Genomic DNA, 15,463 nt, shown 5'->3' with positions numbered 1-15,463 from the left:
AGATTAAACTCAATAAGTTTATGGAGGAGATGGGATAACATGATTCTGGCAATTAATTGATCTTTAACTATTCATGGTAAATAGGCCCAATGGCCTGTGATGGGATGTTAGATGGGGTGGGATCTGAGTTACTACAGAGAATTCTTTCCTGGGTGTCTGGCTGGTGAATCTTGCCCACATGCTCAGGGTTCAGCTGATTGTCATATTTGGGGTCGTGAAGGAATTTTCCTCCAGGGCAGATTGGAAGAGGCCCTGGGGGTTTTTCGCCTTCCTCTGCAGCATGGGGCATGGGTCACTTGCTGGAGGATTCTCTGCACCTTGAAGTTCTTAAACCATGAATTTGACGACTTCAATAGCTCAGACACAGGTGAGAGATTTATTGCAGGAGTGGGTAGGTGAGATTCTGTGGCCTGCATTGTGCAGGAGGTCAGACTACATGATCATAATGGTCCCTTCTGACCTTAATATCTATGAGTATGATGTGGTGTGATTTTTGGTTTAACTGACCATTAGTTCAGTTTGTCTCAGTGGCAAGATAGACTGGAGAGTCTAAAGGAATTGACCGACTCCATGGTAAGACTGGTATAGCTAATGATCCAACCAGCAGACCAAATTCAGTGATGAATCCTGTTCACGTGCCACCAGAGGCATGTTGCACATAAGCTAAGACGACATGTTATTGGCTTGATGAAATTTAATTGTAGAACGTACCACCAGCTTGGGATGTCTGCCCTGTTTTCTGGTCGTCTGACCAGAGGCAGGCACTCTCAGTTGTGAGCCACTCCAGAGAGCAAGAATAGTTTGTTGGGATCTCTGAGCCATCTGGGACTAGTTGAGCTTTCTCTTGTAGATGGGTGGATAACAGTATGGAAATATGCATCTTGAAGGTTGAGGGCTGAAAACCAATCCCCTTACTCTAGTGACAGGATCACCACTGCAGGTGTCACCATTTTGAACTTCTGTGCATTCATATAGGTGTTGAGTAGCCTCAAATCTGGGATACCTCCATGCTTTTTTGGTACCAGAAAATATCTTGAATAAAACCCCTTTCCTCTGTGGTGCATGGGGTTTGGTTCTATAGCTCCCAAGTGTGAGAGAGAGCCTATTTCTTGATGAAGCAAGCTCTCATGAGAGTGGTCTCTGAAGAACAACAGGGAAGGGGGGTATGTTGGTTAAAGTGGACGGTGTATCCTGTTGAGATGATCTTCAAAACCCACTTATCTGAACTGACTGACTCCCAAGCCCTCCTGAAGTGGTAAAGACGGTCACTGAAGGGAGGAAGGCAAGTGACTCAGTGCAGCTGAAGAGAATGAAAATGGTAGTTCAGGCCCTCAACCAGCTGTTAAAATTGCTACTTGGAGGTGTGATGTGGGAGGCTCAGAAGTAGACTGTTTCCTTTGCTGGAATCTGGGTCTCTTTTGATGCTGTTTTACATGGCTTCCGGGAGGTAAGGAATTGAGCAGGATGGGATCTCTGAGCCGTCTGGAACTAGTTGAGCTTTCTTGGGTGTATAAATACCAAGAGAAAGTAAGATATCCCTAGAGTCCTCTAACATTTGCAGAGATTTGTCCATGCTGTCCACAACCAACTTAGACCCACCAAAAGGAAGGTGCTCCACCATATTCTGGACCTCTTTTGGAAATCTGAAGAGTTCAAGCCAGAATGTCCTTCTCATAACTACCACTGCAGCGATCAAATGGGCAGCAGTATCAGCGGCATCGAGGGAGGCTTGTAGACATGTTCTGGCAAGTAGCTGGCCCTCTGCAATAACTGCGTTAAGTTGACCCCTGAGCTCTCCTGGTAGGTGGTCAACAAAAGCGTTCATTTTGATATAGTTTTGTGATTGTATTTTGCCATTTGCACCTGGTAAATGGCAATTCTAAATTGGAAGGACACTGAGGAATACGATCTTTTTCATGAGGCATATTTTTAGCGTAGTGCCTCCTTTCATGTTCATTAACTGCATCGACTGCCAAGGAGTTAGGTGAGGGATGAGAAAAAAAAAATGTGGAGTTCTCTGCTGGGACATAATACTTCTTATCCACCCTCCTGCATGCAGTAGCTGGAGTGTGCCAGACGATCTTCTCTGGGTCCAGAAGAGCATCATTGACAGGCAAAGCTAAGTGGGTAGAAGCGGGTGAATAGAGGATATCAAGCAGCTTATGATGAGGTTCTTTAACCTCCTTGAGGGAGAACTGCAAGGAGTCAGCAATTCTCTTGACCAGGACCTGGAACTGCTTAAAATCATCCACCAAGGATGGAGGAAGAATCATAATAGCTTCATCTGGAGAGGATGGATTAAATGTTGGCTGCAGGAGAGACCTCTTCATCAGTACTAGCATCCTGCTCCTCAAAAGATTTCTTGTCTCTGGAGGGAGCAAATGATGCAGGTTGCCTCTTTCTGTGAGGAGTGATGGTTAGGGCCCTACCAAATTCACGGCCACGAAAAACACATCACGGACTGTGAAATCTGGTCTCCCCCTCTGAAATCTGGTCTTTTGTGAGCTTTTACCCTATGCTATACCGATTTCACTTGCGGAAAACTAGAGTTTTTCAAATTGGGGGTCCTGACCCAAAAAGAAAGTTGCAGGGGGTGGGAGGTCGCAAGGCTCTTTCAGGGGGGATTGTGGTATTGCCACCCTTATTTCTGTGCTGACTTCAGAGCTGGGTGGCTGGAGAGTGGCAGCTGTTGGCTCTCTGAAGGCAGTGCCCAGCCAGCAGCCATGCAGAAGTAAGGGTGGCAATGCCATACCATGCCATTCTTACTTCTGCGCAGCTGCTGGTGGTGGCTCTTCCTTCGAGCTGGGCTCCCAGCCAGCAACGCCATCTGCAGCAGGACAGAAGTAAGGAGAGCAGTACCGCAATTCCTCCTACGATAACCTTGCGACCCCCCCAAACTCCCTTTTGGCTCAGGACCCCACAATTACAACTTTGTGAAATTTCAGATTTAAATAGCTGAAATCATGAAAATTGCTATTTTTAAAATCCTAGGACTGTGAAATTGACCAAAATGGACCATGAATTTGGTAGAGCCCTACTGATGCTCAATGCCCTGGAGAATTGTTGGCGATGGGACCTTTGGCTGGCCTAATATGGCCAAGAAGGAGGTGCATAAGGTGGAGGTGGCACCCACAGGTGCTCATACCAGCGACATGTTGGTTGGAAACTTGTACCACGAGTAGTTATAGTTTCATCAAAAACTTCTGGAAAGGAGCCTCTATCGGAGTGAGAGAACCCTGAGTTGATATTTGAGACACCAAGGCAAGGTCTTCGTCAGCATCCTTTTTCTCAAACTCACTCTGGAAAGATGGAGCGCCTGGAGATCTGAGGTGAAACCGTCGTTACCGGTGAACTTCAGGTGATCTTTATGTTCTCAGTACTGACAGCATGTTGGAGCTGAGCAGCAGAGAATCGGGTGTTCCCTCAGATACAGCCAGGTCTTGGGGGAAATGGAACTCCTGCGAGTGTGTCATGGGTACTGAGTCTGTGCTCTCCATCAAGGTGATGGTAGCTGAGGGCACTAACAGTACCGGGGGTCTCGGGTGCTCCAAGGGAAGTGTTTTCGTAGCCCGATAGGGCTTCTTCAATATCGAGGAAGAGTTCTTCTTGCCACCTTAATCTGTTAACTGTACTAATGATCAAAGAAAGCTTTGCAGTCTTTCAGTCTAGCGGTGCCCTGGGTACCTGAGGAACCAGCAGCCTCATGGGTACCTGATTGGAGAGCAGATGGTGCCAGAGTAGCTGAACACAGACCGACAGACAGACAGACCATCTTGCCTTTTTAGAGGTAGATTCCCTACCTGGTGAGCCCAGGGCATGGCCCTTGAGGACTTCTGTGAGGAGTCTTGCATCTTCCTCTTAGATGCCCTGGAGGAGTGGGGCTCCAATACCATGGAGGCAGAAGATTTGCTTGGAGACCGGTATACAGGGGGGAACCCTTGGCCCAGGTCAGAAGCCAGGCGTAAAGAGCTCTCGGTCATGAGAAGACAAAGTTTTACCTCCCTGTTTTTTCTGGCTCTGTATTTCAGTGCCAGACAGATGTGCATTTCCCCAAGGCAACAGATGCAGCAGGAGTGCCCATCACTTACCAGGATCACCTCCCAGCACAACAGAGACAGACAACATTTGAAGCTGGGAGAACTGGGTAGAACATCCCAGTGAACAAGAACTGCTAACCAGTATCTATCTAAATATAATATATAATAGAGATTTTTTAAAAAAAATTTTTTAAAACTAGGAAGCTAAAACTACTACTACTACTAACTAAATAACTAAACCAGGGGTTCTCAAACTTCATTGCACCGTGACCCTCTTTTGACAATAAAAATTACTTCACGACCTCAGGAGGGGGGACCGAAGTTTGAGCCTGCCCAAGCCCCACTGCCCTGGGTGGGAGGGCCAAAGCCCGAGCCCCATTGCCCTGGGTGGGAGGGCCAATGCTGAAGCTCAAGGGCTTCAGCCCCAGGCAGAGGGCCTGCAACCGGAGTCCTGCCACCCAGGGCTGAAGCCCCAGGCATTGGCTTCAGCCCTGGGTGGCGGGGCTTGGGCTTCAGTAAGTCTAAGCCAGTCCTGGCAACCCCATTCAAAGGGAGTTGCGACCCACTTTGGGGTCCCGACCCACAGTTTGAGAACCGCTGAACTAAACTAATGCTAATAACTACTACAACTAACTACTAGAGTAAGAAATGAGGGCAAAGTTGAGGAAATCTCAACGGGGATAACTGCCAGAGCTCCCCTCTCAGACCGAGATGGTTGAGAAGGAACTGAGGCGGTTCATCACTGCAGGGCTACATAACGATGACATGGGACACGGGCCCAACTAGCACACATACATAGGCCAAACGGATACTGCTATGAGAAATCTCCGATCAGAGGTATAAGGGGAGCTAGCAAACACAGAGTGGAGCACCCATAGGGGCACTACTCAAAGAAGAGCATCTGTTCAAGAAATGCTTTGTCACCATTTCGTTTAAAGAGATAAAATAACTTGGCTGAAACTAATGGACAAAATCCTTTTTAAAATCAGGTCTTTAAAAACTACATTTTTTCATCTTACAAACAACACAGGAAATTATCCAGACTGAAAGAATTGTAAGCATTATTTATTTGTTTCCCATATTCACACTCTACTCTTCTGTCAGCTTGGACAAGAAGAAGAAAACTGCCAATTTCAATGTGGTCTACAATCAGTTTCTACTTCATTTCACTTAAAAGGTAGAACAGGATCATGATATTATATTTGGGTTGCAAACACCACAGGAGGCCTTTTTGTTTAAAAAAAAAATATTCTATTCATTTAAGTTCGTAGAAAGCTCATTTTTACAAACTCTAAGGCTCCAGCCCATGTATCTGCACTGCAATTTTATAGTCCCAGAACCCGAGCCCCACGAGCCCAAGTCAGCTGACACAGGCCAACCACGGGCCTTTTATTGCAGTGTAGACATACTCTAATATAGCACTATTAGAGACTGCTACAGTATACACAGCTCTTTCAAAGAACCTGTATCACACCCGCTATTCCAGTCTTGGGCCTCTCCTGAGCTGAATGCTAATCACACAAAACTTCTACTTGGCATTATGATACAACCATGACATTTATTTTCATATGTTTCCCAATCAGAATGTGATCCTAAGGCACAATCCAAGACCCATATATTCATGTGATCAAACTAAGGAATTCATTGCCTCAGAAAGTGGTTGACGCCAAGTACTTAAGATTCAATATGGGACTGGATATTTATAAGGCTATCAAGAACATCTAGATTTGTTGCAATGAAAAACAATCTCGGAAGGGATATTAAACCTTGTGCTTCAGGGCTTAAGAACAGGATGAGACCTATGGTGAGGTCAGGTTATCCCAAATCCACCTACTGCAATGTTCTTACACCTTCTGAAGCATCTGGTTCTGAGCTACTGTCAAGAGACAGGATACTAAAATAGAAGGACCTTGGGTCTGTTCCAGTCTCGTAATTCCTATGTTCCTATATACTTCTGCAATTAAAAGTTTTATTTCACACTAGACTGCTTCATACTATTATTCAGATTAACTAACCAACCATCTTCCCATGAAAGTATTCAGCAATCATTGTATTTATAACACCCTAATGCTATTATACGGATTTCTTTTTATTAAACATAGGAAAATACAGCTAAATTGTTCTTCAATTATTTCCAGACAATACAAGAAAAACAGGTTACAAACAGAAGATCTTTTAAAAAAAAGACTTAGGCCCCAAACCTGCAATGAGCTTTTCTATCTTACATAGGTTTTGGATGAACACAGGAGTCCACCTACATGAAGCTCAGTGCAAAATCAGAGCCTTACTTCTGATTCTTTGGGTTTAATAAGTATCACCCAGGGACAGAAAGTTTCAAAATACAACAGCTAACAAAATATGCTGAGGGAACACAAATGTCTTCTACCTACAAAAAGTTTGTGATATTTACCTGATATGGCTTCTTCTTGCAGGAGATCTGTGAATATCGAACAGTGCATTTTCCCTCTTTTTTTGATGAGCTGGCACTGAGCAAAAAAGGTAACAGGCTTGAAACATCAAATACAAAAAAGGGTAACCACATGACAATCTACTTAAATGAAAATAAGTTGTTGTTTTGTTTTTTAAATGACAAATCTATACAAAAAAGTGCCTATCTTGAGCTCTAGGAGACTTTGCTGAAAATTAGAAACACCTCACCCAAAACCCAGCAAATAAGACCATAATGAAAATAAGCCCATATATATCCCTCTTCCTCACAATCCTCATCTTTTACTGTGACCCTGTCTCTCCAAAAGCCACATGAAGAAATGGGCTTTGCAGCATGCCCTCACTGTCAGAAAATTTGGATTACTTCAGATCAAGGGAAGGAATGAAAAAGATAGTGTGGTCTTTATGAGGGGCCTCCATTACCAGTTCCATCTCTTTTCAAACTCCTCAGCTGATTGCAGCTGTCACAATATAGCAGAGATAGAGAGATGGTTTTTCAAATAGGCAGAATTCATGCCACCACATTCTGCAACAGCTTCAGTTTCCATGTTGTTTTAAGGTGTACCCTTATGTGCAGTGCACAGTGGTAGTTTAATTTTGAAGTGATATATGCATGAACAGCAGCAAGATCTACATCCAAAAGAAATAGTTGCAATCTCTTATCTAGACGAAGACTCGAAAATGCTGCTTGTGATACACTAACAGCACCAACGGACTCAACACTATCCCCAGTTACACATTCTAGTTATGAATGGTGGGCACACAAACTCACTAAGAGGAACAAACTTAACCATCACCATATCTTCCATTCTGATTTCCCCAACCTACCAGGATCACCATTTCCTTATCTAGATTGAGCTTTAACCGTTAGCTCTTATCTATGTCCTCATCTACGCCAGACTCTGAGCCAGGCATGCAAGAGCAGTAGGTAGGTCAGATTAGAGAGTTATAGAACTGGTACCACCACCACATTGAATATACCACAGTCTATGTTTCATTAACCTTCTCAGATGCCCTGTATACACGTTGAACAAAAGGGGAAGCATGATGCAACTCCATGGAACTCTGCATAGAAGCTCCTTTAGGGATGAAAAGCAATTATCCAAATTCTCTCCCCTTGTCCATTGTTCTGACAAGGCAACACAACAGAGCAGAAGTGTGAGACCTTTGGCAAGTCACTTAACAAGTCTGTGGCAGGTCCTGGAATAAAAACCTTCATTTCCTCATGTCCAACTGCATGCTTTAACAATCTGACAATGTTTATTCAGTAACCCAGAGAAACCAGGGCAAAACAGTTACAATACTTAACAGTCAAAAAGGTATGGTATCTTTGAGCTCTACCAAAGAGCAAGTCCACTAAAAGAGACATTAAAATCAACACGAGTAGAAAGGTCATCTATGGTCCTGATTCCTTACCTATTGGAGGTGCCTGGTACCTTTCCACAGTTTTTCTTTGCCTTAGATTATAAGGTCGATCATTTTCTTCTCCTTCTGCCTCTTCTACTTCTATATCTCCATCTTCCTCTTGAGATTCTAGAAAGAAAAAGCAAAACACATTTTGAACAGTTCTATTTCTTTATTTTTCAGAGCAACCTTGCCCCTCTCACGCTCTCCCCAAAAATAAATCCACAAAATAAATTCTAAATGCATAAGGATCATTTTCTTCACTAATTAGAACCACCACTGGGGGAAATCTGTGGGATGTTTTGCCGAATTGCCTACTGGCTTCTATAGGATTTTTTTTTTTTTTTTTGAAAAATCAGCAGGATATAACAATAATAAATGTAGTAGATTTCTACATATTTACAAAGTAGTTTTACATAAAATTAGTTTATTTTACCCAGTTGGGGGATTGTTTTGTTTTTCATTTTAATAATAATAATCCCTTACCTACTTGAGATATATGGCTGGTAAAATGAAGGCAGCTGGGAGACTAAAGAAGTTAGCCAGCTGGTAAGTATTTGTGGGGCACTTCTGTCTTACTGCTACTGATTAACTTTGGTGGGGAAGGGGACAAAAGAGAAGGACTTTCTGTGCTGGGAACTTGTTGGCGAGCGTGGTAGGACTCTGGGTTGGATGCTGTGTTTTGAAATCTAGGTTTGGTTACTGAATGTCTGAAGAAGGTTGCCCTGCAGTTAGGTGAGTCAGCACGTGCTTTCTAGCAGGGCTCTTTGAAGAGAAAGAGCAGTTCAGTTTTTTGTGAACAGGTCAGTGATTACAGACAGCTGAGTGTGATGGGTTGAGTCACCCATTACAGCTGTGTGTAAGGCCCAGGATTTAACAAGCATGCAAGCTCTAAATGGCTGGTAAGACACATGGCTGATGATGCAAAGCGAGTTAGCCAGATGGTATTTCTGGATCACTTCCGTCTTATTGCTATTGATTAACTTTGACCACTACCCCATATCGCTCGTCCACGTGGGCACTAATGATACTACCAGGTATGACCCTGAGCAGATCAGCAGTGACTACAGGGCTCTGGGAGCAAGGATAAAGGTTGTGTTCTTGTCCATCTTCATGGCTGAGGGTAAGGTCCCAGACAGGGGGACATGCATCCTGAAGATGAATGCATGTTGACCCCATCTGTGCAACCAGGAAGCTTTCTCAACCATGAATGCTATTCCACGAAGGAGGACTGCTGGAAGGAGATGGGGTCCACCTACCAAGAAGGGAAAGAGCATCTTCAAGCCCCAACTCATCCACACACCTACAGCACATATTACCCAACATGGAGAGAATTCTGAGCCCTGACCAAGCCGGCTTTCGCCGAGGTCGCATGTGCTATAGCCAAGTACTCATGATGACCACATTTGTTGAAAATGGCTTCCAGAGAAACTTGAAAACAGGCACTGTTTTCATCGATCTAACAACAATATACGATATGGTATGGCACACTGGCCTGATCATGAAGGTATCACAGGTCCTGCTACCTTGGGTTACAGGCATCACTAACTGTTCCTCCGTGATAGGCAATTCAGAGTCCATATGGGGGAGAAGAGGAGTGCTTGGAGACAAGGCAATGGGTTACCTCCCAGGTCTCTGTGCTTTCTCCAACCCTGTTCAACCTAAGTTTACATCAGCGACCCGCCAACAACAGAGTCACAAAAGTTCATTTATGCAGACAACATCAGTTGCGGTACCCAGGCCAGGACATTCCACGAGCTTGATGCCACCTGAAACTGGGACATGACAAAGTTAGCTGACCACTGTAAGACTTGGCATCTCCAGCCAAGCATCATAAAAACAGTCTCCAGTTTGTTCCATCTTCATCATGCCAGTGCAACCCGAGAACTGAACGTTTATCTGAATGGTCAGAAGGTGAAGCATGAAGTAGAACCAGTCTATCTAGATGTGACTTTAGACCGCACACTGAGCTACCATGTCCTCGTGAAGACGACAGCAGCTAAAGTTAAGACGTGCAACAATCTTCTTAGCAAACTGGCAGGTTCATCATGGGGTGATCTAACTTTGCGGATGTCAGCTCTTGCCACCTCATATTCGGTGGCCAAGTACTGCGCACCAGTTTGGAGTTGATCGTCACACACCAAACTGGTGGATACACAATTACATGCTGCCATGAGTATCATCTCCAGCACCCTGTGTCCGACTCCACTCCCATGGCTTCCAGTTCTGAGCAGTATTGCTCCTCCTCCTATCAGACGAGAGGTTGCCACTGGCAAGTTGCTGGAGAAAGAACGCGCCAACCCAAGCCTGCCGCTGCACAATGACCTTTTTAAGCCACCAGCTGCACGTTGCTGTCACGTCACCCATTATGGTCTCATCTGCCACGCCAGGATGTGAGGGCGGAAACACTCTGGCGAGAGGAATGAATATCTATTATAATCCCCGACCAGTCCCTTGTTGCTGACCCCACAATTTGCCCTCCTGGTTTTGACCTGCCCCATCACCGATGGTCCCTGTTGAACAGGTTCCGGACTGGGCAAGGCCCCTGTGCAGCCAAATAGTATCACTGGGGCCTTCATGACAGCCCTTTGTGCAGCTGCGTCACAACACAGATGATGCACATTGTCGATGAATGCCTGCTGACTAGGTTCAGTGATGGCCTAGAAGAACTGCATCAAGCCACTGAAATGCCATTGCTTGGCTAGACGACTAGGCACATGCTAAATAATTAAGCGAGGAAAGCTCTAAAGTAGGTTCAAAGAAGACAGGTGACAAAAGCCCACAGGTAAGCATAAAAAAGGCAACTGTAACCGAAGGCTAGATGTTTGGGAGAACTTCATGGGGGGGAGGCATGGAAAATTACAGTAGGATCTCAGGTGCAATAAGAGAATAATCAGCATGGGAATCTGCTCAATATCTCAGATGTCAACACAAATGCCAAGGGTATGGGCAATAAACAGGAAGAACTGGAAATATAAATACACAGGCTAAATGATGACTTAACTGGCAGCATAGTGACTTGGTGGGATAAAACTCATGACTGGAATATTGGTATAGAGCAGTATAACTAGGAAGACAAGGCAGAGAAAAAGGGAGGAGGTGTTGCAAGAATATATGCACTTGTTCTGAGATCAAGGAGGAGGCTGAGAGACAGATCAGTTGAAAGTCTCTGGGTAAAGACAAAAGGGGGAAAAATATGGATGATATCATGGAAGGGGGTCTACAGTACACACCAAATCAAAAAGAGGAGGTGGATGAGGCATTTGAAGAATAACAGAAATATCTAAAACACAAGACCCAGAAGTAGTGAGGGACTTAAAGTACTCAGAATCTGTTTGAAAAGTAATACAGCAAAACACAAAATGTCCAATAAGTTCTTGGCATGCACAGGGAACAACTTTTTTTTTTTTTTTTTTTTGGGGGGGGGGGGACGGGGGGACAAAAAGGATGAATAACCAGATGGGCAGCTATTTTTGACTTAATTCTGACCAACAGGGAGAAATTCATTGCGAATCCTAAGGTGGAAGGCAATTTTGGTGAAAGTGACCATGAAATGATAGATTTCATTATTCTAAGGAGAAAGGGAGGAGTGAGAGCAGCAGAATTAGGATAGTGAAAATCAAAAAAGCAGATTTTAACAAACTCAGAGAATTAATAGGTAAGGTTCCATGAGATGAAAATCTAAGGGAAAAGGGAGGTCAGTAGACCTGGCAGTTTCTCAAGGAGTCAACATTGCTGGCACAACTGCAAATCATCCCGATGCAAAAGAAAGATAGGAAGAATAGTAAGATGCCAATATGGCTCCATCAAGAGCTCTTAAATGACATGCAAATCACAAAGGAATCCTATAAGATGTGAAAACATGGACAAATTGCTAGGATGGAGCACAAAAGAATAGCACAAGTATGTTGGAACAAAATCAGAAAGGCTAAGACAAAATGAGTTACACCTTGCAAGGGATAAAGAAGACAATAAGACAAGGGGTTTTTTAAAATACATTAGGAACAAGAGAATGATGAGGGAAAGAGTAGCGAGGAAAGAGTTAATAACTGATTACACATCAAGAAAGCTGAAGTGTTCACTAAAAGGGTTAATGAGGAGTAGACACTCAGCACAATTAATATTAAAAAAACAGGGAGGGAATGCAAGCCAAAACAGGAAACAAACAGTTTAAAGAATATTTAGATAAATTAAATGTATTCTAGTTGGCAGGGCCTGATGAAATTCATCCTAGGGTACTTAAGGCACTAGATGAAACAATCTTAGAACCGTTAAGAATTATCTTCAAGAACCCATGGAGGACAAGTGAGGTCCCAGCAGACTGGCAAACATAGTATCTATCTTTTAAAAGTGGAACAAAGAGGATCTGGAGATTTATAGACCAGTCAGCCTAACTTTCATACATGGAGAGATATTTGAACAATTTTTTAAACGATCAGTTTGTAAGCACCCAGAGGATGATAAGGTTATAAGGAATAGCCAGCATGGATTCACCAAGAAAAAATCATGCCAAATCAACCCAATTTCCTTCTTTGACCGGGTTAGTGGCCCAATGGATGGAGGGAAGCAGAAGATGTGATATATCTTGATTTCAGTAACACTTTTCAGTCCCACATGACATTCTCATAAGCAAACTAGGGAAAGTGGTCTACATGACATTACTATACAGTGGGTGCACAACTGGTTGAAAGACCATATAGTCAAAGAACAGTTATCAATGGTTCCCTGGGAAGGCATATGAAATGGGGTCCCCCCCACAGGTCAGTACCGGGTCTGGTAGTATTCAATATTTTCATTAATTACTTGGATAATGGAGCAGAGAGTATGCTTATAAAATATGCAGCTAACAGCAAGCTGTGAGGGGTTCCAAGCACTTTAGAAGACTGGATTAGAATTCAAAACGACCTTGACAAATTGGAAATTTTTTCAGAATTCAGCAAGACGAAATTTAATAAAGGTAAGTGCAACATACTTGCTTTAGAAAGGAAAAATAAAATTCACAGCTACAAAATGGCTAGGTAATAGTACTGCTGGGATAAAGTAAGAATGTTCTTAATGTTTTCTCTGAATACTGTGTGCGCACTTCAATTTTCCCAATGTATTACTCAAGTATCTAGGTGGAAGGATAAGCGTGTGTGATCATTGCAGCGACTCCTAGACTACCGAATGGCTGCCTGGGCACAAAGAATGGCCAACACTTTGTATCATCGCAACCGATGGCCAGAGCCCATCTTCTACAAGGAGCCAGACAAAGGTGTTGGAGAACAAAGAGACTAGGTGACCTGTTTGCTTGGGAAAGAGACAAAGCATGGAGATGGGGTGGCTGGGCATGACTGAGGCTGGGTTGCTGGAAGGAGTCCGTCTGCTGGTTTGGGAGTCAGAAGAAGAGCCCAGGGCTCTGGAGCCCCTCAAGATGGACTTTGCTATAACTTCCTGGCTTCTGTGTTAACAAGATCTGTTCTACGCTGTGTTCCCGACGACTAATAAACTCTTCTGTTTTACAACACTGGCAGAGAGTCACTGCTGACTGCAAAGTTGGGGCACATGGCCCTTTGTGGGTGTGTAAGGCTTCCCCAGGTGTCCCACCCAGGTAGACTCACTGTGGGAAGCTCACAGTGTGAACAGGGATGCTGACTGCTCCAACGTCAAACCCAGGAAACGCTGAAGCCAAGGAGGCTTCTTGCCCTGGTCAGTGTGCACCCTGAGGGGAGACACATTACACTAGTGTCCTGACTGGCTTCATTCAGAGTACTGAAACTGTAACTCCGTGCCAGCAGCTGAAAAGGATCTGAGAGTTATAGTGGATCAAAAACTGAATATGAGTCAACCATGTGCTGCAGTTGCAAAAAAGACTAATACTCTGGGTGTATTAACAAGAGTATTGAATGTAAGATACAGGAGGTAACTGTCCTGCTCTATTCAGCATTGGTGAGACCGCACCTGCAGTACAGTGTTCAATTCTGGGCACAACACATAGGAAAGATGTCAACAAACTGGAGTGTCCAGAGGACAGCAAATAAAATGATAAAAGGTTTAGAAAACTTGATGTAAGAGGAAAGGTTAAGAGATTTGGGTATGTTGAGTCTTGAGAAAAGAAGACTGAGCAGGGACCTAATAACAGTCTTCAAATATGTTAAGGACTATTATAAAGAGGACAGTGATCAATTGTTCTCCATGTCCACTGAAGTAGAACAAGAAGTAAGAGGCTTAAGCTGCAGCAAGGGAAATTTAGGGTAAATATTAGGAAAATCTTTCTAACTATGAGGGTAGTTATGCTCTGAAATAGCCTTCCAAGAGCTGTTGTGAAATCCCCATCATTTGGAGGTTTTTAAGAACACACTGGACAAACACTTGTCGGGGATGGTCTAAATTTACTTGGTCTCGCCTCAGCACAGGGGATTGGTCTTGATGACCTCACTAGATCCCTTCTGACCATACAATTCTATGATTTCCAAAAACCTAGAATACCTTTGCTCTTCTTTTCATTCTCCCAAAATTCCTATGATAATCAAAAGAAATCAAATTTTTGATAAAATACTAAAATAATTACAACTTCAAAATTTGCAACCTAATTCCTATTAAAAGCTCTTTGAAAGAAACCTAAACACACAGGCTAAAGATATCAGCTGGATGTTTCTTCTAAAATAATCACTACTATAACAGTTAATATTATTTAAATTGCCTCCACTGAGTTTCAGAATTTACACTACCCAAAGCAACTGTTTCAGTTTTAAGATACAGGAAATCTGGTTTAAATTGTTCCATATTTGTAATGCCAATTTAACAAAAACTTTTTTTTTTTTTTAAAACATAAGCTTTAGTTCATTTGTGATCCACTATAACTCTCAGATCCTTTTCAGCAGTATACTGAAAACCTGCGGACACCATAAATCTTTGCTAAAGAGCAGAATTTCTATATTGTGTATTTCCAATGGCCCTGTTCATTTTCTATTAAGCAAAAGCAAATTATTACTAATTCTCTGTATACAGAGAATTACAGTACAGTACAGTAGTACTGTGCAATATTTGTATCAATGCACCAGCTATTTTAAGCAGTCATTTCTTCTACACGGTAAGTTTCAAATGAAGCCCTATAGTTAATCTGTACAATCTATACCTTCTTCTTCCCCTTCAGTGGACACTTCGTGGTGGTTCTGAATTCCATAGCTATTTCTTCTCAGTGATTTCCGCCTTCTCTTCACTCGAGAATACATGTCCATGTTTTCCTAGAACAAAATGAATTTGCTCATTAATCAATGGAAAGTAGTGCTTTCCATCTTCCATGTGCTTTACCAACAAATAACCCTGAGAGGTAGGTTAAGTATTCACATTTTACAAACGAGGAGGATTGAGGAATGACTCTCCTAGGGCCACAGATTTTGTCAATTGCAAAGCCTGTGTTTAGAACTCAGGCCATCATGGTGCCTAGTCCTGTTTTTGGACCACTAAACCATGCTTCCCCTCCAATTTAACAACACTAGCACGATATGAGAATGCATCAGTCAATTCCCCATTGACCAAACAGGATGACATATTAATTTCTTTCTAAAGTTAAATACACCTAGCTAGTGTCA

General features: G+C 43.2%; 1 protein-coding gene across 8 annotated transcripts in view; it reads right to left on the bottom strand.

The window, feature by feature from the left end:
• The window catches only part of ATAD2B (ATPase family AAA domain containing 2B), a 165,226-nt gene that overhangs the window by 118,418 nt on the left and 31,345 nt on the right, over window positions 1-15,463 (bottom strand). For 7 of the 8 annotated variants that reach the window (XM_037893978.2, XM_037893980.2, XM_037893986.2 and 4 more), the window contains 3 exons: window positions 15,007-15,115; window positions 7,902-8,018; window positions 6,448-6,523 (listed from right to left, as the gene is read on the bottom strand). In XM_037893978.2, the coding sequence (XP_037749906.1) occupies window positions 6,448-6,523; window positions 7,902-8,018; window positions 15,007-15,115 (302 nt within the window). Of the gene's footprint in view, window positions 1-6,447; window positions 6,524-7,901; window positions 8,019-14,357; window positions 14,389-15,006; window positions 15,116-15,463 lie in introns of all 8 variants that reach the window. The other variant, XM_037893985.2, reaches the window with a different exon arrangement.

The sequence above is a fragment of the Chelonia mydas genome, chromosome 3 (assembly GCF_015237465.2).
Source record: "Chelonia mydas isolate rCheMyd1 chromosome 3, rCheMyd1.pri.v2, whole genome shotgun sequence".
In the NCBI taxonomy this organism is placed as follows: domain Eukaryota; kingdom Metazoa; phylum Chordata; order Testudines; family Cheloniidae; genus Chelonia; species Chelonia mydas.
Note: the sequence above shows the minus strand (reverse complement) of the source record. Positions and strands in the feature narration are given on the sequence as shown.